Genomic DNA, 26,613 nt, shown 5'->3' on the forward strand with positions numbered 1-26,613 from the left:
AAACTTGTGACCTTGCTTTAATGTTGCAATTCTGAAGTGCTACCTGTGCAGGAAGTTGTGTTTGTGAAGGTGAGTGACGCCAGCAGCAATTTCACAGGCCATCCTCTGGAGCTGCAGCAGCTCAGCATTTCTGAACATCCAGTCCTGCTGAGACAGATAGCCCCGCAAATCCCCCTGCAAACACACACACACACACACACACAGCTTTATCAGTTCATCATTATCAATCTTAAACATTTAAGGCACTAGATAGGACCTTATTCGTGTATATTATTGGAATAATAAGACTTTAACATGTGGTACTTGTTAAATGCATTGTACATAGGCTGCCACAGAGGGGCAGTAAACAGTAAACTGTTCTTGTCTCCTCAGCACTTCTCACTGCTGATGTGTGAAAGGACCAAATAGGGGTAATGTTTAATAGACCTCCTTGCTGTGTCACAGGGATTTATAAATAAAGAAGAGTCCTGGTCAGGACAGTAAAATCAACTGTGCGTGTGTCCAGTTAGGTTTAAGAGTTCACGAGTGGAGGGGGCAGAAGAAAGGAAGCTGAACAAGGCACCATGAGCATTAATTACCCTCCACCCTAATAAACAAACAGAGGGCTTTACACTGTATAGAGTTTTATGTTAGGACAGAACACTTCAGCTCACTAGTGTGACACAGAGCTTCAAGGGAGAGTAAATTTGAATAACAATTTTTGAAAGTAAACCTTTTATTGAACAGCTCGAAGAAAAAAAAAAAAAACACAATGTGATGCCTTTAATATGAACAAATCTATTCATTTATGTATTATTGTAAAATCATATTCACCACAAAGCTTTAGCAAACTCCAAGGTATCGAGGAGACCCCCCCTCGAGCAGTCTCACTACAAGCAGCTTAGATCTGTCGTCTTACGTAAGAGTGTTTGTTTGCTACAACCACATTCACCCTGACATGCACGCACACAGACAAACTCACAGGTCTGTAAAGGGGTTTTCAGAAAAGACTTAAAATGTATAATATGCATCTGTCTGGCTTTTTTTGTGAAGGCTCCACAACAGGTGATTAGGTCTGGGTTCCAGAGGGACGTTATGGTGCTATTGATGAAACAGCATTAACCGTGAAACAATCAGGCCTCTTGTCTGTGCAATGAAAATGAAGGAATGTGAACAGTGATTCATGGGAGTTTTAAATAAATAAAAAATTCAAGCTATTTTAAATGCTTATTCTCCATGCTACCCACGGATATCAGCGTGGTCTGCTCCCTTTTTCTGATTATATCATTGTGTAAAACATTAGCCAAGGCAAAGAGAGCAACAAACCATCTTTATTGACTAAACTCTGATTAAAAGAGTTATCATCACTAGAGCAAGTACTCAAAAGGCCAATTATCCCTACTGGTCGCTAATATATTACTTAATAAGTGTCTGCACTATAACATAAAAAGCACTTCAATCATGCTGTGAGGGCTGTTGCTTTAACCACTGTAATAAATGAAGCTCAATGATGTTCGAAAGTCAAACGTCAGCTGGCTCATGTCCGAGACCCTGAACCAGAGAAGGGTCTGACTAACGTCCTGGCCAAGCACCAGGCAGGAGATCCATGCCTTAGAAGCTGTCATTCACAGTATGGTATGTGACATTCTGTAGCCTCTGCACCAGTTGCTTGATGTATTTTGATGTCCAAAATGCTTTGACTCAGGGTTACCATGCACAGTTGATACGGGATAGCAGAACCACTATCAATCACCATGCTGACAGAGGGAACGTCACAGTCTATTGACTTTTTGGGATCCACCTTGTCCACTGCACTGCTGCAGTGTCATATTTCATGTTTCAACAACTAGAGGATGATTGACAAGGCCTGAAGTAGTAAGAGAGGCCCCAGAGAAGTGGCTACTACTTATATATTAAGCACAAGTGACTGAACTGATTACGTGCTTGTTTCTACATTATATAAATTTTTGTTTTGTGCAGTTATTGCTCCTGGAACTTGTATAAAGTGAAAGAAAGGAAACGCATATTGTGTAAAACAATATCCAACTTGAATGGAGTCCTTTAAACTCTTTATCCACAGAGGGTTAACGAGCATAAACATCACTCAGTTGCGCTACCCTCGCACATTATCACCTTCAACAAACAGGGCCTCCTCTTCATCACGCTATCTTCCCTAATGAGCCGCACACACTTGTGATAAGTCATTCACCTTGATTCATTTCCATGTCCTGTCAGAGACGTTACCAGAGCTGTCCGAGAGGCTACAATGCCAGAACACCGGCCAAGCCTGGGCAGCTGACAATACTGCAGCCCAACAAGGTTATACAATGTCTGGCAAGAGGAGCTGAAGTGGACCCTGCCAGAGACGTCACCAGGTCTGGTAAACAGGTGCAAACCTAAGCAGCATATATGTGTTTCCTTTTTCCTACAAGCAAATAAAATGTGGCTAAACACACAAGGAGCAAATAAAAATATTCTATGCAACCACACTGCAGTCTTGGTATTTGTACATGGGCAACTGTAGTACACAATATTAAGATTAAACACAACAGATGAATGAGATAATTCCCTCTATGAAGTCAAACTTTATAGCTCAGGTTGTGCCAACTCATTCATAAGTACCAAAGGGAATCCTATAACTGGCATAAAGCAGTAAGTGGGTGTACACACCAACATCATTTCTATCTATCCAAATAGGACAGAGGCACCTGATTGAACAGTACACTCAGGTATAGATAAGAAAAACTACGTATTCTTTCAAGGCTGTATGTTAAAGCTTCTCATTCTTTAATTAAAGAAATTATTAAAAATTTTTACTTAAATTAAATTTTAACCTTACGCTCTTGGATAAACTACGTTCAATTCAGTTCTTATAAATTCTCTCTTATAAAATCTTATTACAGATTTGGATAAATAAATTCTAACTCAGCTTAGGAATGAAATTTTGTAAGTGTGTACAGACATATGTCTTACAGATTTGCATGTATGTCATGTGTAAATGGGAGAAAATGGGAGAAAAGTTATGTACGACGCCAAAAAATCCCCAAAAGGTTGTTTGTGGCCACTGGGCTTCACAGACACTTGTTAATGTTAGCTCCCATCACTGTGTCAGTACAAGAGAAAGTGATTATAGGATTTATTATACTTAAACTACTCAGTTAGGAATACCACTAAGGTTGAATGTTAACTCAGTTCTATGATATGACTGAAGCTTTAAATGTGCCGTGTTCATACTTACTATATGCAGTGTGAAATATGCAGTGTTTCTAATTACCCAATTAAACCCCATAACTCAAAAAACTAATTACTGTGTGACTGTAAAGGTGTGTCCTCTAAATCAAAGAGACGCCAAGGTAATTTATATTATTAGGTAGCATTTTTGGCTTCTGGCATTCATCACTTGGCATCCCATAGGGTTCTTTAGGAACAACTTAGTTTACTTGAGATTGAACTCAACCATTTTAACAGTGTTACCCATAAAAATGCACAAACACAGCAACTGGTGGAGCTGACACCAGAGAAGCGTAAGTGGAGCCTGTTGCTTTACTGGGCTAAGGTGGGAATGTGAGAAGTCCCAGGCTTAAACCAGCAATGCGACTTCTGCAAGAGGAGGGGAGGAGAGGAAGGCAGTGGGCTCCCTGCTGTCAAGGCCCAGCCAACCCAGAATAGATAAAGAGAAGTGGAGAATAAATCTACTGTGACAGATTCTGAGTCATTTTCATATATTAAAATGATCAGAAAGCCAAAACTGGGAGAGTAAACTTTCAATCCAGATAGTCAACAGACCAGGTGAACTATTCAACCTCTGACTGGCAGTATTTACATGGGTCTTGCCCTATGAATATGTGATTTTAACAGAATAAAAACAGCTAATTCTCAGTAAGAAAGTGCTGAAATAGCAACTAGCACTTGACTCTTTTTTTACTGGATACTACACAAAAGTTGTATGTTCAGTGGAGGGCGCTGTCCAATATTACAAAATGAGCAGTTTTATAATGGGTCTATATAATTCATTTGAAAATTAATAGTTTAATTGTGTACTTCAGATTCACACGTGATCACTCACCATTTCACAGTACTCAAAAACAAGCAGGAAGGGAATGGCCTCAACACACTGTCCGAGGCACTGGAGGATGTTTGGGTGCTGCAGCACTCTGTGAAGACATCAAAAAAATTATGGGCTACTGACACCGATGTTAATTTTAACAGAAATAACATCTGAAATAATATTCTAAAATAATATGTGTAAGATTTTAGAGGAGAGCAAGCCTGATGCAGTGTGCAAGAATAAAGGTAGAGGGTGCTGCTAACATTACAGTGATGCAGCAAAGATATTTTTATCCACATTTACTATATGCATGTCATACCACAAACTGATATTTAAAACGTAACAGAAGTAGTGTAAATGTAAAATCACCCAGGCCATGATAAATCAAATTATTAAATAGATCTGCAAATGAAAAGTGTCAACAATAATACAAGTAAAAAAATGAACAATAATACAAGTCCTCAACTAAGGTGGAGAAAATGTTTACCTGTATGGATCCCCTTGCTGCAGGAATTCATTCTGCTCCTTGGCACTTGCATTTGCTTTTAGCTCCTTCACCACCACTCTAGCTCCACCTGGATCTGTGTAGATTTCACTCAAAAGGACCTGATAAAACATGTCAAAAGGTAAGAAGCTACAGATAAAATGCCCATAGAAGATTCCTTCATCAACTCTGAATTGCATGACTATGTAAAACAAGTTCACGTTGCCTTTGCTATATTTAAATATCTCTTCGCTACAAGCTGAAAACATCATGTGGGGGTTTTCAGTTCAGATTATGTCACCTGGAAGAACTCTAGGTCAATCTAGACCACAACCTCCGTAGTATGCGCAACCAGATGACATCATCTTGAAGAGTTCTTCAGCTAGAGATATTTTACCACATGGAAGGCAGAGGGAAGTTTAATACTATTTAGATTTAGATTAGATATACTACTAAAAAAAAACATCCTGTGTCACAGACTATTCTTTATTTTTATATTCTTTATTCTTTTTTACAATGCATTAGAGAAAGCTAATCTTACCTGGCCAAACCAGCCATTGCCGATCTCTTGGATGTAACTGAGACTATGACGTGCAACCTGGAAGCCTGCTGATCCCTCTGTGAAATGAAACACAAAGTCATATTTATTATGGTGGTACTATTTAACAATTGTTTTTGTTTTCTTAAAGTCTGTTCAATTGTGAAGAATGTTAATTAATAATAGCATAATCTCATAATTAAAAACAATTAAAAGAAGGACAAAAGTGAATACAAAATGTTTATGTATATGTACAGTGATCACTATATAAGTGTCTGTTGTTTATAAATGTTAAACTTGTGACTTTGTTAATGTGTCTGACCTGTGATGCGTGCAGGAGGTTGGAGGTGTGGGGGTCCAGGGAGGGCCACAGGGGACACAGCGAGGGTGTACACCTCGGCTGGAGACTGCATAGAAGGTGTGTCCTCAGCTGGCGGGGTGAAGTCGATCTCATCGTCAAAGTGGTCTTCAAACTCCTAGGTGAACAAAAAAAAGAGGGTGGGATATTAATGAGAGCTTAATACACTCTTTTTCAACACTCTTTTTCAACACTCTCTTTGTGGTGATTCATAGCTGTTGCTGGGTTCGTTTGATACTGCCCCACCAGTTGTATGTAGGATCACACCTCCTAACACTCTCACCTTGAAGTTGATCTCCCTTTCCTTGCAGCAGGTCACACAGTTCACTAGCAGCACCACCAAGGCCACAAGTGCCGTCAGGGATACCATCAGGGACAGGTAGAGAGATACCGAGAAGGTGTCCCCTGTGCCTCCACCTTAAGAGAGGAAAGAAAAGACACAGAAACATTGCAGAGACGTTCACATTTATAGATAAGATCCAAAATTAGAAAATTAGACAATTTACAAATGCGTGTTTGACAGCAATACAGCACACCAGGGATGTACTGGTTCTTTTTCCTTCATCCACCCACAACAAAGGTGAATTAAAGCTTGACAACAAAAATACCCTGCACTGTGCACTTGCATTGAAACGTCCTGAGCTTATTGCACCATTTCACTAGCAGCTTCAATTCAACTAGGAGAAATTCTAAGCTGCAACATAGTGAAAGACACACTGACATAAATTCAGATGGTATTTAGAGTAAAAACTGTGTTTTTTTACAATTATTTTAAACATGCTGTAACAATAACTGTGACTCCTGAGACCAGAAATCCCAACTTGCACTCCTTATCAGCCATCTGGACAGTTGTGGGGGTTTCCACTAGTTGATAAGCAGCTGATGGTGCAGCACTGGTGACAGCAGGTGTGGGTCTGTGCCAGGGAGGATGCTGCTGGTCCAGCAGTTCGAGTGTCAGAGCTGACAGCAGCCTTGCAACACACCCACAGTGATGCTCAGCTGCTGCTCTCTCACTACAACTAGCATTTACACAGCTAAAGCTTTCTATTTTAGTGAAACCAATTTCAAATTTAGTGCAAACAACATCTTTCTTCCAGAGACTGATTCACATACTGTAAGTATGGAGTTCAAATTGGTTATATTCTTTTCATATATGACATGTAGGTGCTACCAATAGAAAAGATGGCAAAAACACACTAATAACCAGACGTTTCACAACCACAGCAGAATGTTTTTGAAGATATCATGGTAATTTTCTTGGTATGGCCTATGTGAGTGAACAGTCAGAATAAATTAAAGTCTATTGATTTGATAGTTGAGCTACATGTGGTACTGTTGTAAAGAAAGTAAGCATAAGCCCACTACATCATTTCTCAACATGCTATAATGAGAAAGGGCGTAGTGAAAGAATATTGAGAATCTGTGTGTCACACTCCTCCCTTTGCTTTTGTGTTTATTCTATCTCCCACTGATCGTAACTTGTCAGGTACATCCTGTCTGCTAGAGGGAGAATCAACACCTACTGAGTCTCCTTCTGCTGAGCTACAAATTCTTGACAGCTGAAAGCAGGTGCTAAATCAATCCATTCTACAAACCTCGTTCTAGGTATATCAGGTACTTCACATCAGCATATGACTTGGTGGTGTAAGCTTTTCCAAATGATGGCATGTTTGCCCGGACACAGCCTAAACTCTGATAGATTGTGACTCATTATAATCTCTTGTTTTGATCATATAACCTATCCAGTAATACAGGTACAATTATTGAACTGTGTTAATGATAACATTTGTGAGTTTAGCATTAATGAAACACTGAGTTGGAAGTGACATTAGGGAGTTTGCTATTGCATTTTAGTATCTGGACAAATTTCCTAAATCAATTACTTAATCTTTTATAGTGACATGGTCAAATTCTGGCCTGTGTATCAAAGGCCTTGTGTGCGAGGGCTCAGTTAACCTGGCACCAAGTCCTGCCTTCTTTCAAAATGTTCATAAATAAAATATCCCCTTAAAATAAACCTGTGAGTTAATAAGAGCTTGCAGGGGGCAAATGTAGCCAAGCGGCTGAGCAGTGATCTCACAGGCAGGTCTGGTCAGATGGAGCTGTTGTGTACACAGACCACACAGCCAATTAGAGAGCAGATGAGATGAACAGCAATCACTTAGACTCTCTGGGGAGCATTAGATATGACATGAGGCGTCAGCCATGATTGAGATTCATTTCATGTCTGACACAGAACACCAAGACATCACTGACAAAAATAGACAACAAATGCTTAATCTGCTCTCTCATGATTAAAATAAAATTATTCCATGCAATCTTTAATATCTCAGTAGTGTGAGCACTGAAGACATACTGACACTGAAGTACATATGAAAACGTGAATGGTGCTTCCCCTATTCCTGACGTTAGTTTATCCTTATAACTCCAAGTCATACTCAGTCAAATACACAACAGAGGGTCTTTGGCTGGTCTTTCAGGTGGTCATGAGGTAAATAACACAGAAATACACTGTGATAAACCTGAAACACGGAAAACTGCAATATTACTTCCATACATGTCTCCTCTGTGCTAAAGACTGCAATAGAGAAACTGGTTAGGGTGAAATATTGATGAGAAGAGAAATTAAAGATTAAATAGTTCCACAGTCAGGACACAGGGCTAGTGAACGTAGCTCTAAATGGAGATGTGTGCTTACAACTGTTAAACTAAAGTGTTTGCTAGCTTGCAATTTATCATTGACATGAGGGGGGAGGTGAAGGTATATGTCTGTATAATTCTCACACAGGTTACTCTATGTTGTACTATTCTTTGGGTGGTGGCTGTGCTGTAATTGGAAAGCAGAGGACAACTAACAGCCAGACCTGACTGAACCTGCTTAACATGCATCAACAGAAACCACTGACTGCTCAAATTTGAATGAATGAATGAATGACGTTGTGACCTTTTAAATAATAATGTGTGTAACATTAACAGACAACAAAACAACCTGGGGAGCAGACATTTATTGTTGAGCCATATTTCAAGTTGAAATGTGGCTGATAGAAAAATACAGCTGCTGTTTTGTGCTGTAAATTCCTTCCAGTGAAGAGAACTGAATCTCCTAGCTAGGTACTGGTAGAAGCCAAGGATATGATGTTAAGCAAATGTCAGAAGTTGGTCTAAATCTTTAACCACTATTAAACCAGTGGTGCCAGTCAGGTGATAAGAGTTGCAGGTACTCGTGGTTTAAGCAAACATTAAACCTCCATAAAAATGAACCGCAAACAACATTTACTGCAAGCAGTACTGTAGTGTTCCCATGTTATACAACAGCCTACACACCTGCACACCTAGACTCTGTTATCAAACCCAGGTGGGCACACAGCTTCATACTGTGACCGCTGACTGGGGTCTTCCACTGCACTGCAGTGAGGAGTGGTAAAAACAAACAAACAAACAAAACAACAACAACAAAAAACACAAGTAACTATCCCAAATTTCCCATCTAGACATTAAATACCTACACTTTATAATCTGCACTAACTTGGCAAGAATTTACAGCATCGTGGTAGCAAGCTAATGATAAACCCAACTTTATTATCCCTGTTTCAGTCAACTCAGACAGACAGATAATGTGGGGCTATGTTTCAGCAAAGACTTCTTCCACCTAGAATTTTAACTTAAAAAGTAATTGGCAGGAGTATTACAATTGGCTTTAATAGAATTACAGATTCTAAATATTTGGAGCTTTCTGATACAAACACCTCCGTCTGGTTCAGTGGACCAACAGGGTTGCAGGCAGCACTGGACTCCCAGAGAGTCTAGAACAGCAGTCACTTAGAAAAAGCAGAAGCTGGGTCACGGCAGCTCTACATGGGATCACTTCTCCTTGGTTAGGACTTATCTGAGTCATGGGTTCATATTATGACTTGGCAGGCCCCAACAAATGACTCAACTGGTTTTTGGGACCAATACGGCAGGGAGCTGCCAGGTCTTATTTCTGTTTCACTGCATATTTTAGTAGGCATTCACGCAGGAGGAGCTGACCCATTTTTTGCAGATTTCACCCACCAGTGTGCACAAAAGTGAATGATGTACTTTCAGTTACACACAGGATGGAGAATGGCATGGTCTGGTTGACCTGTTTGGGTTTGACTGCTAAGACAAGAAGCACTGAGGTTTATCAATCAAACTGAATTCAATTTTATTTATAAAGCACCAAATCACAACAGATGCCATCTCTAGGCACTTTACAGAGTTTAAGGTTCAAAATAAGTATTTGAAGCAGGCAAAACTATTTGATCCATATTTACCCGGCTGTGTTCTGGCATCTTCAATTTTAAATGATCACAGCAAAACAATATAAAACAACATTATTTAGCCTGGTGGACATATGTATGCATTCACCTGTGTGACACCACAAGGCATAAACAAGTCTGGTGTAAAAGTGACATCAAAAAAACAACTGGACTGGAGAAAAGAGGCTCAGAATGGAGACTTGCCCTTGACAGCAAAACAAAGTATAGGCTGATCTGTGCCAGCAGCATCCCCTATAGCTTGGGGAAGCTGTCACTGAACACTGAGCAGTGTAGTGGAGGTCCAAGGCCAATGTCCACCTCAACACGCTATACTCACCTAGCTGCTATTATGCTTAAAAGAGTGACATTTCCATTAAAGCTTACACACCATCAACCACATTTCATGTGTGTAAACAATGCCTGTTTACAAAATTGGCTTTACAAGTCACTAGCTTAGTTCCTATGCCTACACACCTGCAATCCATTACTGATTGAATGCACTGGTAAATCAAGACTGGGTCAAGGGGCAGATTGCTATGTTATAAGAGCATAAAAGGCATTCTCTTAATGCAATATCGTTTTCCTGCATGCTGAATTATGATTACGGAAACAACACTAATGCTAATCATTGACTGGTTCAGATAAGAGTGTTACACATTACCAACCTCCATCACACAATATTAATGTCTGCACTTCAGTGTTCATTTCTCTTGACATAGAGGTCACAGTGACTTAAAATTCCCAAATGTCCATTAAAAGTATTATATTTACAATGAAGTGGAATGACCAAAATTCATGTTGTTTTTTTCCACTATCAACTATCAACAAGGGAGTAATATTAAAAGTAACACTGCTAAAGTTCAGTTGTTTTTATAAAATCAAGTTCATCCGGTTTCTGTAATTCTGACCATATATACTGAAACTGGTTTTACTCGCTGTAAGTATTCCCGCTGTTCACACTTGTTGTGAATAAATCCCTTTCTATATCCCTGACTCTGACAGTTAATGGGACAGAAACAGTCCTTGTTCTGTGTGAAAAATACATTCAAATGCATCAGTATAAGTTGTCAGCTTTCAAATCGAGTGAATATCATCAAAAGTTAAAGACTTTTTAGAATAATTTCCCTCATTGTGTTTCTCAGGGACTGCTTCAATGGTGAATTGGACTTTTGTCCCCAGCGCTTACATAGGAAGCATATTTCGAAGGGATCCATTAAAGGCATGGTCAGAAGGACAGATTATAGCAAATAAAAACTGTTTTATACGTACATCTGACTACTGTTTTAAGACAAACTTGATAAATTACAAACACACCCTTCAACACATTACGTGTTTTAATCAATGTGGGATATGACAACAATGGCAAGCGGTTATCTTCTGTGAATACACTTCAACTCATCCTAAAAAAATCCAAAGGATCACACTGATGACAAGTCACACTTTGCAATGCGGGCAAAGAAACAAAACTCAACGCCAAATGTGTTATTCAGGGTTCACTTCAGAACAAGAACATCAAGTTCTTTCATGCCAATAGGCCAGCAATCACCTGTCCCATAAACATGACCAACCTGTTATAACTGTTATAGCAGGATGTACAATATTAACTCACACACACATGACTGCTACCAAGCCCTTGGCTTAATTGTGTTAAATATCAATCACAACATCAAACTATACTGAGTTAATAAGTGTTTTCTTAACTATCAGAGGAAAACATTAGTGTTTATGTTGGGTGGCTTGCTATTATAAGTCGTGACAATGACATTCTGTTAGTTTCTATCATAATCACTAAGCTATTCTGTTCTTCGGGACCAAACAGTGTCAATAATTTCCACTGGTTAGCAGGAAATACAGCCTGGTTGTGTTGTTAGCTTTTAGCTACTAATTAGCAACAACTACCCAAGCCTGCAAATATTTGCTAAGAGAAACACAAAGTCGCTAAGCAGCTGGATAGACAGTTACCGTAGTGAAAGAGCAAACAATCGCTTAGCTTTGTAGTCAGCTGTCTCACCTGATTTGTGGGAATACTGAAGAGGGGCACCTTCAGACAGCCAAAACGCCGACATGAAAATCCCACTGGCCAGCAACAAAACATTCCCATGGCGGCTCTCCATCCTCCTAACTTAGCTAACAAGATGTTAGCTAATTGGAATCTTCGTCCTAAACAATAAATGGCTGATATGACGGTAAATAACGTGTTGTAATCATTGAGAATTAGTATCAGTGTAGGCTACATAAACAAGCATATTTTCTGTCTGTTAGCGACTCGCTAATAGCCTGCTAACTAGCTTTAGCTAGCATACCTATGCTAACAGTTTTAGCTGACGACAGCAAACACCGCTAAGAATTGTAGTGTTGCGTTGTCCATAGAGACAACAAGAGCGATCGTCGTTCACGACCTAACATATCTGGTGTATATACCTTGATGTTTAAATGAACATAGCTAAAAGAAATTAATCAATAACCGTGACTATCATGAAACACCTCTCCTCCATAGCGCCATGTTCCTATACAACGTCACATCGCGGAATAAGGAAATGATTGACAAGGACAGGAGCCAATCACAGCGGAGAATAGCCTCTCGTTAAACACGCACAGCCAATCGGCTTCGAGCTTTATTATCAGACATGTAAACCCAGTGCTTTGTGTCAAAGCCGAGGAAATATTTTTTACATCCAGTCATTTGCTAATCTTTGAGACACGCAATATTGAAGCCAAACCGTCTATATTGAATGTTGTTTGTATAGATTTACGGCCAACCATAAAACAGTAGCAATTAAAGGTGGATAGGGTAATTTAACTGGCACACTGAAGCTGGATTAAGCATCGTGTGCTTTTTCTTTCTACTGATTTCATAATAATAATGTTTAAAGTTAGATTTCATGTTGATATTTCCCTCTATCAATAACGCAAAAAGCAAATCGCAGTAAAACAAAAAGAAAAAAGAATACCTTTTGGATTTCGGTTTCTACAAATTTACTAAAGGTGCTATCAAGCAGTTAAGCAGTCATAGTTTATCGATCCAAATTTAGGACAGCCACACCACTATATATCAGTTATTCCTGTCACTTTATCATTGTACACTTGTACATGATCAGTTTTAGTTATTTTAACCTTAACAAAACTATATATTAGCAAATGTAATAATTCATATTTGGTGTAATTTAGTCAACAAGATCAACTCACATATTTTGCATTTAGTGTTTATAGTTAAGTCTTGGAAACTGTAATAATATGTTAACTCAGTGTCTTTATTATTTTTTTTAAATACCAGGCATCATCAATGCTAAGCTTACAGAGGAATATTCTTTCACTTACTTTTGCTCTGCTTTGCATTTTATGCCATTATTAATGTAAATAGGAACAGTAATAATCGCATCAGAGGTTATAGTGGTTGTTGTTGCAGCATTAATATAAAAACAGTATTGAAATAAACATTTCAACATTTCAACAATCTGTACTAATAAAAATGTATTTACATCGCTCAATATCACATGCAATTATTTTTGTTGTATTTATTGTATGCCTGCAAGTTTGCTAAACAATATGGGTGACAAAATTATCTGCTCTGATTAACTGATGAAGGAGGAGGAGGCGTTCTGTGGCGTCGGAGAAATCTCCCTGGGTTTGAGGACAGATAAGTCAGATTGCTTCTTGCACTCTAGATCACAAAGCTGCAAGAGAGTGTTGGTGGCTCAGGCACAAAGCAAGAGAGGCAGTGCATCACAGGCAGTGCGCAACTTCACCCGAAGCACGGTGAGTACCAAGTTTTTGCAAATTCGTGTGCATGGCAATGCTTGTGTTATGATAGCTGGCAGTTCTGTGTGCGTGTGAGAGAGTCTCTCGGTTATTTTTATGCAAGAGGAGGAAATTAAAGCTAAAATGCAAGAGGAAAAATAAGATGCCCAGCCATTTTTGCATTTGCTCCTTGAAGTTGCAACAACTTTCTCTTTGTTTAATTTTAACAAGCAAAGCTAAGATCATCAGGCAGCTCCCATTTCATTTAAACTATGTTAACTTATGAAATATCTCTCCCACTGATAAAACAATAGTTTAGTCCATAGTTACAGCTTTTTTAATGTGGCTATGCCTCACTGTCAAAATGGTATAGCCCTGCTGATAAAAGGTACAACTCAGCTCCTGGTTTTTAACAGAGCTGATGTATCTGACTACCCACAGAGGAATGATAATGCGTAATCTATCAAGTTCTGACTGTTTTTATCGGACAGAGACTGTTATCTGACAGCAGAAAACACCTGCACCAGTTTCATTTACTGTCACTTTGCATTTCTTCTGTGCAAGTGTGTGTGTATCCCCCAGGCAGCAACAGAGGACTATGGCATTTGCAGGGATGCTGAGCGACGAGGACATCAGGGCTGCAGTCCAGGCTTGTCAAGGTGAGTCAGACAGCACACACATGCACTTGCACGCAGGGAAACACTTTATAAGCACCGAAGCATCAATACAAAAACACATTCTTTACACTGGAATATAAATCTACTTTACACATTGCACTCTGAGAGACAAAGGCTGTGTTAAACCCACTGCCACAAGGGATACCTGTATAGTGTGTTTTTCACAGTGGGGACAGGGAGTCTGCAGGTAACCAGGCAGCCATGTGGCAGGAGAGCAGTTACCACCCAGATACCAAAGTGTTTATGTTGAGTGTTCACACAGAGAACACCAAATCACACAAGCTTTACAGACATCACATCCCAAAGCACTTAATTATTTATCTCTAGCAATTATATGTGCATGACAAGGCAGACACAGCTCAACCACTCAGATGAAAATCAAATGTCAGCGCTTCTATGTTCTTTATTTAAGAAAGGCCGCCTGTTAGCAATGTTTTAGGCAACATGACATTCAAACTTTGCAGTTGTACTTGACTTTTTGCATGTATCAATGAGATAATTCTTAAATTATATTTAAAACAGAGAAAACTTGAATCTTCTTTTGCAGTGGCTGCAAGCCTTTCCACAGCAAATGATTTTACTTGATGGTAACTCATCATCAGAATTTCCACTTTGAATGGCTTAATAAATAAAGGGCTTTTAACATTTGCATCACAGCCACAGGCAATATTCAGTGTGCTTTGACTATTCCAACGGCATAATGGAATAGCCTATAATGGTATAAGACAGTGATGCGCTACAGGGTGTATATTGGTAAATGTCATTGGTTGAAGAATGAAAGTCATCTGAGCGAATGAGTAAATGCGACATCTCTATTCAGCCCCTCACCATTTTTGCTTTCTTGTCATTCTGTGATTGACCTCTAACTCCCTACATCTGTCTTTCTTTGTTGTTCTCTTTCTCTCTTTGCCTGTGTAGCTCCAGGCTCATTCAACTTCAAGTCCTTCTTTGCACAAGTGGGATTGACCGGCTCATCTGAGGCTGATGGAAAAAAAGTGTTTACAGTCCTGGATCAAGACAAGAGTGGATACATCGAAGAGGAGGAGCTCAAGTGAGGATGGAGTGTGTGTGTGTTTGTGTGTGTGGTTATAAGCCTTGAGCAAGGATACAGTGTGTGGTACAGATGGATGTGTGGGTGTGTTTGTGCAATTGTGTTATGGTTATGTTGTAACTCCCTTGTGATAGCCCTCAGGGAGAAGTGTATGAATGGAGCTGCCTTTGTGCTATGAATGAAATGAGTAATACATGAGCATAGTACTGGTGAGTGAGTGATGGAGAAGGGAATTTAGGCATGACAGAAAGGTGGAGGGGAAAAGAAATTTCAATCAGAGAAGATCACTGATATTTTGTGTCTGCCCATAAGGCTGTTCCTTCAGAATTTCTCTCCAGGAGCGAGGGAGCTGACTGTGGCTGAAACCAAGAGCCTGATGGCTGCAGGTGATAAGGATGGCGATGGCAAGATTGGGATGGAAGGTGGGTGCTTGTAAAACATCTGAAAATGCAATAGGGAGATGGGAATAGGACCCATTTGTGCAGAGGAGCTGTCCACTTCTCAGTGCCAAAACTGCAGTCTATAAAAAGCACATACAAAAAAACAGAACAATGTACTCAAACAAGCAAATAAATAATTTGGTGTTTGTTTAGTCATCTTTCTTCACCATAATGCTGCATGACACTGACTTGCCTGCAGAAAACTGAACCCACTGTTTCTTTTTTCTCCCACAGAGTTCTGCAGTCTCCTGAATTAAAGAGCACAAACATTTATGACCACAGACATCTTTCCCTATTTAAAAAATTGGGTTTCTAAAGGAAATCCTGTGACTTTCCAGATTGTTTGATGCAATAACCGGAAACCTCAGATATTCTGTACCTGCCTGCTGCTCTCCTTGTTGGTGTGATACAATAATGTATATGGTGTTTGGTGGATAGATAGCTAAAGCTGGATGTTAGATGTGTAGTTAATCAATCAGGTGCTGGTAATGGATTAATAAACTGATTTAAGATGTGATAGAACTGTCTGATGTCCTTTTTCTCTGCTGCTTATAGGGATGATATGTTAAAATACTAATTTCAATAAGGTATGCAGGAGTTTAAATTCACTACATCCTCAGCAGAAGATTACTGATAAGATTAGTGTATGAGCAATCATAAGAGCCTTTTCACAAAATTATCTCACACAACAATGTGTAACATTAAGAGAGCTGGTTCTGAGTGGCTCGGGAATGTGGGTCATCAAAGTGACGTGGTGATTACTGGTCTCTAAGATATCAAATAACAAATTGTGCATGAGCCTATGCATGAAATAATTCAGATATACACAATTAAAGGCATTCAATTAACACTTGTGGAAGTGCTTTGGTGGATCATGTCAATGACAACAGACAGTTGGTATAATTTTAATTCACTGCTGCAGATTTATGTTTAATAGGGGGACTATATTATTTAAATCCAAATTGGAGGGCATTTCATTTTTCCCAAAAATTCCCCACATTTTCCCTATTAGGACTAGTAGTGCCTTCTGCTGGACATAGTATGAATTTCTGCAGAACCAGGAAGAAATATCAACCATAATTTTGGAAAATTGCGTATTTATCCAGAGCTGGGAGACTGTTTTGAAAAGCTTGTGTACATCACAAGAGCACATTTGTTAATGACAACTGGCTGACAAAAACACAGAGAAAAGCCTGTCTTTAAGTTATCAGTGTGCAGTATGAGCTGCCTGTTGGGCCAGTGAAATTGTTGTCAGCATATTGCTAAGTTGTTCACGTGTTCGCACATTCAATTTACACACATGCACTGAATGTGAATGTCTGAATGATTGGGGTATGTCCTACTAAGGACAGGGATCTGGTAGTAGCCTATAGGCCCCAAAGTCTTTTCCCTGTTAGGGTGCTGGAATGGTTTGAAACTCGACTCACTGCTTGCAGTTCAGATGAACTTCATGGAAATACACTTTAGTCTATACTTAAGGTATAGCTATTTAACGTCACAGGTCAGCATGTAGGATGAGGCCACAAATCCATCATTTGAGACCGTCTCAGGACTGTGTTGCAACTCTAATCTTTCAGATGCAAGAATAGAAAGCCTGACTCAAGAAATTTATAATGAACTCATATTACAACTGAGACGAGTTAGAATATGAATCTATATGAAAAATAAAATGACAATGATGTAAATTCCACTCTGCCTAGGTCCACCACTGACACAGCAGTGTTATAAAATATATAATAAAATAAAAGTATAGGGTTGAACTATAAACTTGTAGAAGCAGTCTATCACAGAGGGATATGCCTCTATTACCATATGTACAGTGCATTAAGGGGATGACACATGGGAGAACATAAGAAGGGAGAAACCTAACAGGATATTCCGTTTCAAAGTGATGATTTGTGGTCGCGAATTAAACATTTCCTCTTTATATTCAGAAGCAGATTAGCCGTGAGTCCTTGATGCTCATTCATGTGGCAGGATTTTTCTGATAGACCAAAGTGGGAGATAGGAGCCACTGCACGCATGCTGCCACTTTCCAATCCTTTTCATGTGCATTCTCAGAGGGAATGTGCAACATCAAAATCAGCATCTTACATGTTGCCTATAAATCATATGAGTGTAACATGTCAGTGAGCAGAGGGCCTGCTCATGTTTCCACACGTCTAGCTATAGGCCTCCTCGCACATGGTAGCATCCTCATTTGTTCACCTAAAAATAGTTCGACACTAGTAGACACATTTTTTCGAAACCCATGCATCTTGGTACCTGATACTGAGACTCAAATCTCTGTAAATGGTGTTGCTCAAGGATATATAAGAGAGAGGGAAAGCAGCTTAGGGCATTCGAGTCCGCCTTGGTTTTCACTCGCCTCAACGCAGCGCAAAGGTGAGTGGGAAGCGCGCAGAGCCAAGGCCACACTGACTTCTGGCTGCTTACTCTGAGGGGGAAAGTGATTGAGATAAGGAGATGCCCGTGGACTATACACTTTAGAAAGACATGGAAGCAGCATAGCAAACAACTATACTGGACCAGCGGACGATTCATTCAGTGCGAACAGGAGGCCAAGTGTGCCAGTGCGATTTCAAAGGATCGTTTGTGGATGATAATTGCGCTATTTTGCATTGCCTTTGTTAACCGGATGAAAGAAATTGCACCCAAAGCTACCAACGCGTTTGACATCACTGCGTTTTCCCAACTGCATTGCTGGTTAATGTTGCTGTGATTTGGCCTCTCAGTGGGAGCATCATCTATTTAGTGCCATAGCAGCGCAACGCTTTGGGATAAACAGAGTCAGACCGGTGCTGTGATAACACATCCGGAAGGCAAAGACACTCTTTAGCCCACTGACACGGGAGTGCAGATGCTGCAGTGGTAGTCCTTGCAGATCAGCTGAGTAGTTTAATCGTGAGAAAATAAAAGAAGTGGCTTTGAAAATAACTTAACCTATAGTCTCCTGTAAAGCTGTAGCAGAGATAGTCTTTATACATAATACATGGTAGATGATGTGAGAGGAGCTCAACAAACCACCTCAGTCTAAGTATCTTAGGCCAAAGAATTGTGTGAATAATTGCTATAACTACTGCACAGTCTTCATAATGCTTATACTAACTCTGAACTTTGTCTTCTTCTCTTCCAAAGATTAAAAAATGGCCTTCGCTGGTGTCCTCAATGATGCTGAAGTCAAAGCAGCTCTGGATGGCTGCTCAGGTGGGTGTCACTGTCTCAACTTAACATAACAACATAATAGTTTATTAGTGAATGCAACACTCATTTATTCATTTATATTCATTAAGCTTTTCATATTATGAGTCTTCACTACAAATTGCAATTGTCACATTTTGGCGAAACCCCAAATTACTAAAGTCTCAGTTTGAGAATGTGTCACATAAACTGGTAAACCACAGTTATCATATCACATCAACGCTGAAGTCCTGTGTTGTGCCCATGCAGCACAGTCTGCTGAGTGCTAATGGTGTTAATATGTGTTCCAGCTGCCGACTCCTTCGACTACAAGAAGTTCTTCCAGGCATGCGGCCTGGCCAGCAAGACCCCAGAAGACATCAAGGGTGCCTTCAAAATCATTGACCAGGATAACAGCGGCTTCATTGAGGAGGAAGAGCTGAAGTAAGACATTCCAGAAATTCACACTTAAAGCTGACACTCGATGCTGAAGCCTCAGTGGCCAAAAATATACACCAGATTGGGTATTACTGTGTGGGCTAGACATCATAATTTGGCTTAGCTTTAAACAGCACTAAAGAAACTAAAGAAATCTTATCTGTAATATTTTAATCCCACCGGCATTTTGAAGTATTATATTTTTATTGTACAATCTCAGACATAAAGGAAAATAAAGGAAACATGATTTAATACATAGGAATCCATACAATCTGAAATATGCATAATCTGAACTCCTGCTGTTTGTCCTCCTCTCAGGCTGTTCCTGCAGAACTTCTCTGCTAGTGCCAGAGCACTCACTGACAAGGAGACCAAGGCTTTCCTCTCCGCTGGTGACAGTGATGGTGATGGCAAGATCGGAATCGATGGTAAGAGTTCTTACTGGAGCACGGCACACTTTTCTACATATATTTGAATGGAGCAGAAAAAAAAGCTCATATATATTCAGGATTGTTTAATATGCCCGTTAGCAGTGGACTCTAAATTAACACGCATTACAATTTAAAGTTTAACGTCCATTCACATGCTTCTAATAGCTGCACAGACTCAGACTTTTGGTCAATGCGATGGAAAGAATCTGAATACTCTTTGCTAATGACAGTTTTATTCTACTTTCACAGAGTTTGCTGCCCTTGTAAAGGCATAAATTTCCATTGACCAAGAGCCACTTCTTTTCATGGAACTGCGAACTCCTTGCAAGATTCAGTAATCATCAGCTGAAAGAATATTTTTTATACCTTATTTATGAGTTGCCTGCGGACTATTTCTCAACATGGAGCACATACTTTACTGTTAATGTTATTCAGATGTGTTATATGTTCTGAAAAATGACTTGTTAACACTGTGCAACACTATCTGCACCTTTGAGGAAGAGTGAAAAACCAGGAATAAATACTCTTTTGGTGTAAAGTCATCTCGTTCTGATCAGTCGTTTTTGCATTGCTCAACTCTAGTGGCTTACACAACCCACTGTTTTCACATAGCTGTGGCTATGCCAACACAATGGTTTGAGAATAAGGCGGTGCTAATTGAGTTTCCACCTGCCAGGGTTTCTGAATACTGGAGAGGTGCTGAGGGACAGGGTGAAATGACCTACCCAGCACTTGTTTTGATAATTGGTTAATGAGAAAAGGAAAGTAGCTGGACTTGGGCCAGGGGATGGCAAGCACAGTGGGAATGGCCCTCGGGCTTTGCTTGCATACTTTGTGGATCCAGGGAGGTTTGCAATGGATATCTGTCACACATAGTGTAATTAGATGGTCTGTTCCAAGGTCTTTTTCTCCACCAACTGCTGCGTAGCCAATTTGATGATGTGCTGTGGCAATGGGAGGGCTATTAACAGCGACTATTGCATCAGCAGGAACTTTTATCGGGTTAAATTTGCTGCAAAGATGCAGAACTATAGCAGTCTGAGGGGTTCTTACAGCAAAAAGGTTCTTGTCGTTTTTGGACTGTGCCTGTGCATCAGAAATACATCTGAAGAGCTCATCAGTCACATTAAAATCAAATTACAATTCCAGTGGAAGTTATGAAAGCTTAGGGAAATGCAAGTCAGCAATATGTAAACCCTCAACGCTATCAGATGACACTTAGAGCTTGTTACCATCAGCCGGTGGTCAAAACAGAAAAGACATTATGATAGCGGTTTGGTGTTTCCCCAGGGCTGCCCCACACTACAGTGCTGCCACCTACAGATTAAAACTAGTCTCTCAGCATTAAACTTATGACTTGGAGAAAACAGCATGTCTACCTTTTAAACTTTTAAAATAACAGGTAATTACAAAGAAAAAGACTGATTTGTCTTTGTGAAAGGTCTTTGTCCACTTTGACACATATTCAATAAATAAAACATTCCTAGAATATAAAGCTGACTTTCCTCTGATCAAAATAACTTAACATTAGGAGAATCTGTAGTTTTCCTGTGCAACATAATTGGATGGTGCTTGATTTGATTGCAGAAACTTGATCTTAAAGATGCTTTCGGATGGAGACTTTATTTGACACAACACAATAATGTTAAATATGTCTAAAGAGCAACTCACAAAACGAACAACACCTCCTACGCTCCTTTTGCACTTTCCCCCAAACTTGCCACGTAGACTTTGAAAATGTATGAATGAAATAGGAGCTTTCCCGATGAACAATGTTCAATGTAAAGCAGCAAAACAGCTCATCAGGATCCCTTACGCCAGCTCTAATGTATGCATGCTCAGTATCCACCCTCTTCAATATGGTTGTGTGTTGCCAGCAGCACTTTCAATTCGTCCTCTTCAGCAGTTCAGCAGTGCACATGACTATTCTTAGCACCGGGGGACATTAAAGACTTCTTCAAACGCACCTTTTAAGCGTCTTCATTTGTGAAACTCAAAAATAGACCGCTCCCTGGCTACAGGATGAATTTTCGCCACCCCCTCCTCGGTGTCAGTTATCTTATGCCTTAGATTTCGACGGAGTGAAACTATAAAAGGTCACCGAGAGCACCGGGAAGATCACTGCAGTCGACTCGAGTCTTGTCCGTATCACCTGTACCGAACAAAGCAAAGACACCAGAGGTGAGTTTGAATGAAGGGAGAAAAGAAACCCGGGATCCGTGCAGCATCACCCCTCGCCTCTTTCATAAATCAGTGTTGACTTTTATCCTTTTAATAATTAGATTTTTTAATTGTTCATTTAAAAAGGACTAGAAGTCTAAAGAAACAGATTCATTCTGAGGTTTTAGATTTAATTTAATTTTATTTTATTTTATTTTTTGCGGGAGCATCGGCTGCATGGAGACGTGGATTTACATCCCAGCATCTAGGTTTCTGCAGTATCTTTGCAGTCTGGTGCCAAACGCTGCCTCTAGAATAGGATTTGGAAATTCAACACAAAAAAAGTAGTGGATTCTAAACTAGATGTATTTATTGATATTTTTATTAACATAAATACAAATTTTTTTTGGCAGCAGAGGAAACTGGTGTAGACTAAATAATAGTGGGATCGACAAATCAATGTCTATTTATTGTATTTTTCACTTATTCTAATGGAGAAACTAAATCCGAATACAGCCTAATAATCAGTGTTACCTATAGTCAACAATATGTGATGGAGAAAAGTTATCACATGACTCCCCATCGATGATCCCTTTGCCGTAATAATCTCTCTTATTGTATTTCTGCAGTTCACAATGGCCTTCGCAGGTGTACTGAATGATACTGAGGTCACTGCAGCCCTGGAGCAGTGCAAAGGTGGGTCCTCATGTAACAAACGCTAAATCACAGCTCCCTGTTCAGCTTCCTGCAGGAAGCATCTGAAGCCACTGTAGGTGGATTCTTTACTAACAGCCTGCGTTGATTTCAGCCGCCGACTCATTCAACCACAAGACGTTCTTCAAGACCAGTGGTCTGGCCGGCAAGACCGCCGACGAGGTCAAGAAGGCCTTCGCCATCATCGACCAGGACAAGAGCGGTTTCATTGAGGAGGATGAGCTGAAGTAAGGACACATACTTATTTAAAACCCATCACCAGGGGGCATCGTTTGCTGCGTCTTCAACTGATTTCAGACCAGTTGAAGCCTTGTTTTACAGTGAACTTTCTATATTTTCCACTTTACGCCTGGTTAACACTTTCAGTAGTGATGAATAGATTTTGCATAGATCATTATAATGCCACCCTGTTTCAGTCCCTGAACTAACCACCTCCACCCCACCACTGCGTGTCCGCAGGCTGTTCCTGCAGAACTTCAAGAGTGGCGCACGCGTACTGACCGACGCCGAGACCAAGGTTTTCCTGAAGGCCGGTGACACCGACGGTGACGGCAAGATCGGAGCTGAGGGTATGGACTCTGGTTAACTAGCCTATATAATATTCTTTCTATAGAATAGAAAAGAGACACCAGCTGAGTGCTTTGTTCCTTCTCTCTGCAGAGTTCGCTGCCTTGGTTAAGGCATAAAATGGCAACTGACCAACAACACCTGCTCTGATGGAACAACAAAGCCCACTTCGACCTCCCTCCTTTTCATCTGAATATAAATAATTTTTATACATTTGCTTAAGAGACGTTTCCTCCTATGCAACACACTGTCCAAAAAATGATGATTGTGAATGTCGCTCGGTTGTATTCATGTCTTAAATATGAATTTTGCTTACTGTAAAATCTATGATGCACTTTCCAGGAACGAACGGGAAAAAAAGAATAAATATTCTTTTGCTACGGTCTTATTGTCTCTGCAATTCATGAACAAAATCTTACACATTCTCTATAAAAACACTCTTTGTCTCTTTAATTCATTAAACACATATAGAGCTGTATTTGTGCCAAAGCATATAAAAGCAAATAGTGTAAAAGGGGATAATTCTAATGATTTGATATGGGTAGCCTACACATAGTCTAAATACGCAGGTTTATAGACATATACACAATTAATCTGTGTGTGTGTGTGTGTGTGTGTGTGTGTGTGTGTGTGTGTGTGTGTGTGTGTGTGAGAGACCATGTACAGTAACGCAGCTCCGTACTGCAGCCACTAGATGGAGTTACTTCCATGAGAACTACAACTTTAAAGAGCATCAGCAGAGACAAGGCAGAAATTTCATTAAATCATCCGCTTTAACAACTGCACCAACTGCTTCGATATTTGATTCCCTCGCTTCAAGCTGGAGGACGCACACAGAAGGACGCACACAGTAAAACTGAAACGGTTGTTATTGCATTTACAGTCAAACTATTCTCTTGAAACTGATTATAGATAAATATTGAAATATTGAAACAACTACGGTGTCTTAAATGTGCCGAAAAAATAAATTAAATTCCTTTTTGAATTCACTGACATGTGAATACGAACATTTTTTAATTTAACAGAAGGGGCAGTGTAATTAATTGTTCTTAAATGAGGTGTCATTTCAGTAACAACTACCCATTGGTCCCTTTTGTCCAAGAAAACCTAGAAAGCCAGGTGGTTCTTTCGAAGAATCCATATGATCAAAGCTGAAGCTCGTGAAGAGCATGAGCACGTATAAATAAATAAATGATCTGATCGTAACAGTATAGTCTGCGAGGTATCACCGTGGAGCAAGGTATTGTGCACCTAAAGTGGATAAAGTCGCACCACTGGCCTATCCGGTGTCCTCAGTTTCTTTTTCACACAGTCTGGAGGAAATGATTGAGTTTCTTGGTACCTGCTGGGGCGTCCAGCTACACCAGAACCTCACAGAAGACGATCAGACGTGACGCGTTGAAGGGCCCAATTAACAAGTTGGCACTGGAATAAGGTTTAAGAAAGGTTCCCAATGCCAAACCAGGCGATACAAACCTTTCTTCAACAATGGAAGACTTCATGCTGCTGCCAAAGCACAAAACAAAACAAAAAGCTAATGCCCACAAGTTGTGCGTAAAATTAATTCAAAGTGCATTTTATTTAGTCGCTAAGATATCTATCCATCTCTAATCTTCATTTGCATGTTTGCTTTATTGTTTCAGGTAGTTGACAAAGAGCCCATTGACCATGGTAACAGCGTTTCAGAGCTACTTTGCAGAAATGACAGAACCTGCTGAAAAGATGATCATGTCAGTAGTGCTCGTCAGTCAGGCCTTTATGGAGGAGTGATTAGAAAAAGCCTTGAGTTACAAACATATAGCAACCTGTTTAAATTTAAACTCTTTCTGGTCTAGCAACTACAAGGCACTGCTTATCTCTTGGCTAATGTCTCCCTAATGAAGTATGGTGGCGGCAGCATCATGATATGGGGGAACTTGTTTTTGGGTAGACCTGATGATGACAGGTCAGACTCACTTTTCATTCATTTGTCTGAATATGAGGTGTGTGAATATATCCACGATGTAAGGCCCAATGCACCATAAATATCACAGTGGAACTAAAAAGTGGTTTATATCTGCAACATGCATCCATTAATACAATGTTTTCTGTTTTACAGTTGAAAAAATATACCTCTGAGCAAAATCATGATGATAACGTGTAAGAAATCTGATTTTGAGTGAACACTGAGTATATCCTGCAATATTGGTGAATGAGTGAGTGATATCGGGCAGGAAGCAGGATGGGGGATGCCCCTGTCTTTTGTTATATCCCAGGATATCCCCAAGTGTCAGGTTGCAGATGATGACACTTTGGAGACACCTTGAGAGGTTAGGGCATGGCAGTGTGGTTCCATGGTGTAACGTTTAGCACTCTGGACTAACCACCCGCCCAGCCAGAGTACCAGCGATGGGAGTTTAAATCTCAGTTGAACCTAAATTGTTTACTGTCCTTGATTATTGAACGTTACCGTTTCCCTATCAAAGTCAGTCATTTCTATGAATTATATTTACACATAAAGCAAATATAAGTTCAAGAGAAATCTGTTTCTCCTCTGCACTCTCACCACCATCCACTATCCTTACAACAAAGGGAGATCAACCTTTTTCAGTGTGTTGCTGCAGTGAATACCCTCCTAGGAATGTGCTCAGTGACCCCTCAATGAGAAGCAAAGTGACCGAATAGGACAAATGGCCAAACTCCAATAGAAATGACGCCAGTACTGAGGTCTGTGTGGCATGTGGATGTACTGTACTGTACATTATGCATCATCATCACCATTGGGGAGAGACAGGACACCGACAGCAGAGGGTGACCTGGGGTCCCTTAATCAGCACAGTTGACAAAGCAATTTAGGGAGGCTGCCCCATGTCAGTGTGAAACAGTGAGAAGGTTAGCCAGGACCAGCATCCCTGACTTTAAGTGATGTGTGTGTTTGGGCTTTCTTTAGATCAGAGCCCCATTTACTGCCCCTGAGAAAGCATGCAGGAGATGTCCAAGACATATAGTTGCCTGTATTCGGGCTGTTGAAGCACCACACCAGATACACAAAGAGTTGTGCATGAATTCACCTCTCTAGGTGACCCCCATAAAGAGCTATTGACATGGGACACGTGGTCTTTCTGCAACACAGCAAAAGGCTCAATATCAGCTGACATTTTACTTCCCACATCTCACCTCTAATGTACCCATAAGGGCATATTTTCAGTGGGATATGGCTCAGATATGTGCTCATTTTGGGTCTGCTGCTTGTAAAAGGATATGTGCATGAAACAGTGGGGTGGGTGGTGGGCAGAAACAGCCCAAGAGGGAGACAGGGAGAGAGAGAGAGAGAGAGAGAGAGATTGCAGTTCCTTTACAGCCTCACTGTATTTACTGTACTGTATAATTGTAGAGGTGAAAGGAGGAGGGGTGTTGGGATGTCAGGAGGGAGTGGTGGATGGGACAGAAGAATGCGCTTTTTAACTTAATTTGCTATTTACAAGGGCGTTACAGATGAACACGGTCCGGTCTCTCTGCTCATGGGCGTTATAAATAGTAAAGGTTAATTA

At 40.2% G+C, this 26,613-nt stretch overlaps 4 protein-coding genes across 6 annotated transcripts in view; 3 read left to right on the forward strand and 1 right to left on the reverse strand.

The window, feature by feature from the left end:
* The window catches only part of lmtk2 (lemur tyrosine kinase 2), a 23,047-nt gene extending 10,845 nt beyond the window's left edge, over nucleotides 1-12,202 (reverse strand). The window contains exons 1-7 of the mRNA XM_026360546.1: nucleotides 11,699-12,202; nucleotides 5,691-5,824; nucleotides 5,372-5,525; nucleotides 5,053-5,129; nucleotides 4,515-4,633; nucleotides 4,046-4,133; nucleotides 44-174 (exon numbers count right to left, since the gene is read on the reverse strand). Of these exons, the coding sequence (XP_026216331.1) occupies nucleotides 44-174; nucleotides 4,046-4,133; nucleotides 4,515-4,633; nucleotides 5,053-5,129; nucleotides 5,372-5,525; nucleotides 5,691-5,824; nucleotides 11,699-11,801 (806 nt within the window). The 5' untranslated portion in view covers nucleotides 11,802-12,202. The remainder of the gene's footprint in view (nucleotides 1-43; nucleotides 175-4,045; nucleotides 4,134-4,514; nucleotides 4,634-5,052; nucleotides 5,130-5,371; nucleotides 5,526-5,690; nucleotides 5,825-11,698) is intronic.
* Nucleotides 12,203-13,279: 1,077 nt separating this feature from the next.
* pvalb5 (parvalbumin 5) lies at nucleotides 13,280-16,073 on the forward strand. Of its 3 annotated transcripts, none has more exons than XM_026360594.1 (5): nucleotides 13,280-13,443; nucleotides 13,990-14,084; nucleotides 15,021-15,153; nucleotides 15,466-15,575; nucleotides 15,828-16,073. In XM_026360594.1, exons 2-5 carry the CDS (start codon nucleotides 14,024-14,026, stop codon nucleotides 15,848-15,850), a joined length of 327 nt encoding a protein of 108 aa, XP_026216379.1. In that variant the 5' UTR covers nucleotides 13,280-13,443; nucleotides 13,990-14,023; the 3' UTR covers nucleotides 15,851-16,073. The 3 variants fall into 3 exon arrangements, with proteins under 3 accessions (XP_026216379.1, XP_026216387.1, XP_026216373.1); XM_026360602.1 differs by having other exon boundaries at nucleotides 14,008-14,084; XM_026360588.1 differs by having other exon boundaries at nucleotides 13,280-14,084.
* Nucleotides 16,074-17,945: 1,872 nt separating this feature from the next.
* On the forward strand, nucleotides 17,946-20,168 carry LOC113162443 (parvalbumin alpha-like). The gene is made up of 5 exons (XM_026360578.1): nucleotides 17,946-17,978; nucleotides 18,732-18,800; nucleotides 19,085-19,217; nucleotides 19,530-19,639; nucleotides 19,892-20,168. The coding sequence occupies exons 2-5, from the start codon at nucleotides 18,740-18,742 to the stop codon at nucleotides 19,915-19,917; spliced, it is 330 nt and encodes a 109-aa protein (XP_026216363.1). The 5' UTR covers nucleotides 17,946-17,978; nucleotides 18,732-18,739; the 3' UTR covers nucleotides 19,918-20,168.
* A 1,561-nt stretch (nucleotides 20,169-21,729) lies between these two features.
* Nucleotides 21,730-23,468, forward strand: LOC113162213 (parvalbumin beta-like). The gene is made up of 5 exons (XM_026360284.1): nucleotides 21,730-21,823; nucleotides 22,432-22,498; nucleotides 22,611-22,743; nucleotides 22,976-23,085; nucleotides 23,177-23,468. The coding sequence occupies exons 2-5, from the start codon at nucleotides 22,438-22,440 to the stop codon at nucleotides 23,200-23,202; spliced, it is 330 nt and encodes a 109-aa protein (XP_026216069.1). The 5' UTR covers nucleotides 21,730-21,823; nucleotides 22,432-22,437; the 3' UTR covers nucleotides 23,203-23,468.
* The last annotated feature ends 3,145 nt before the right edge of the window (nucleotides 23,469-26,613 follow it).

The sequence above is a fragment of the Anabas testudineus genome, chromosome 8 (assembly GCF_900324465.2).
Source record: "Anabas testudineus chromosome 8, fAnaTes1.2, whole genome shotgun sequence".
NCBI classification, from domain to species: Eukaryota; Metazoa; Chordata; class Actinopteri; order Anabantiformes; family Anabantidae; genus Anabas; species Anabas testudineus.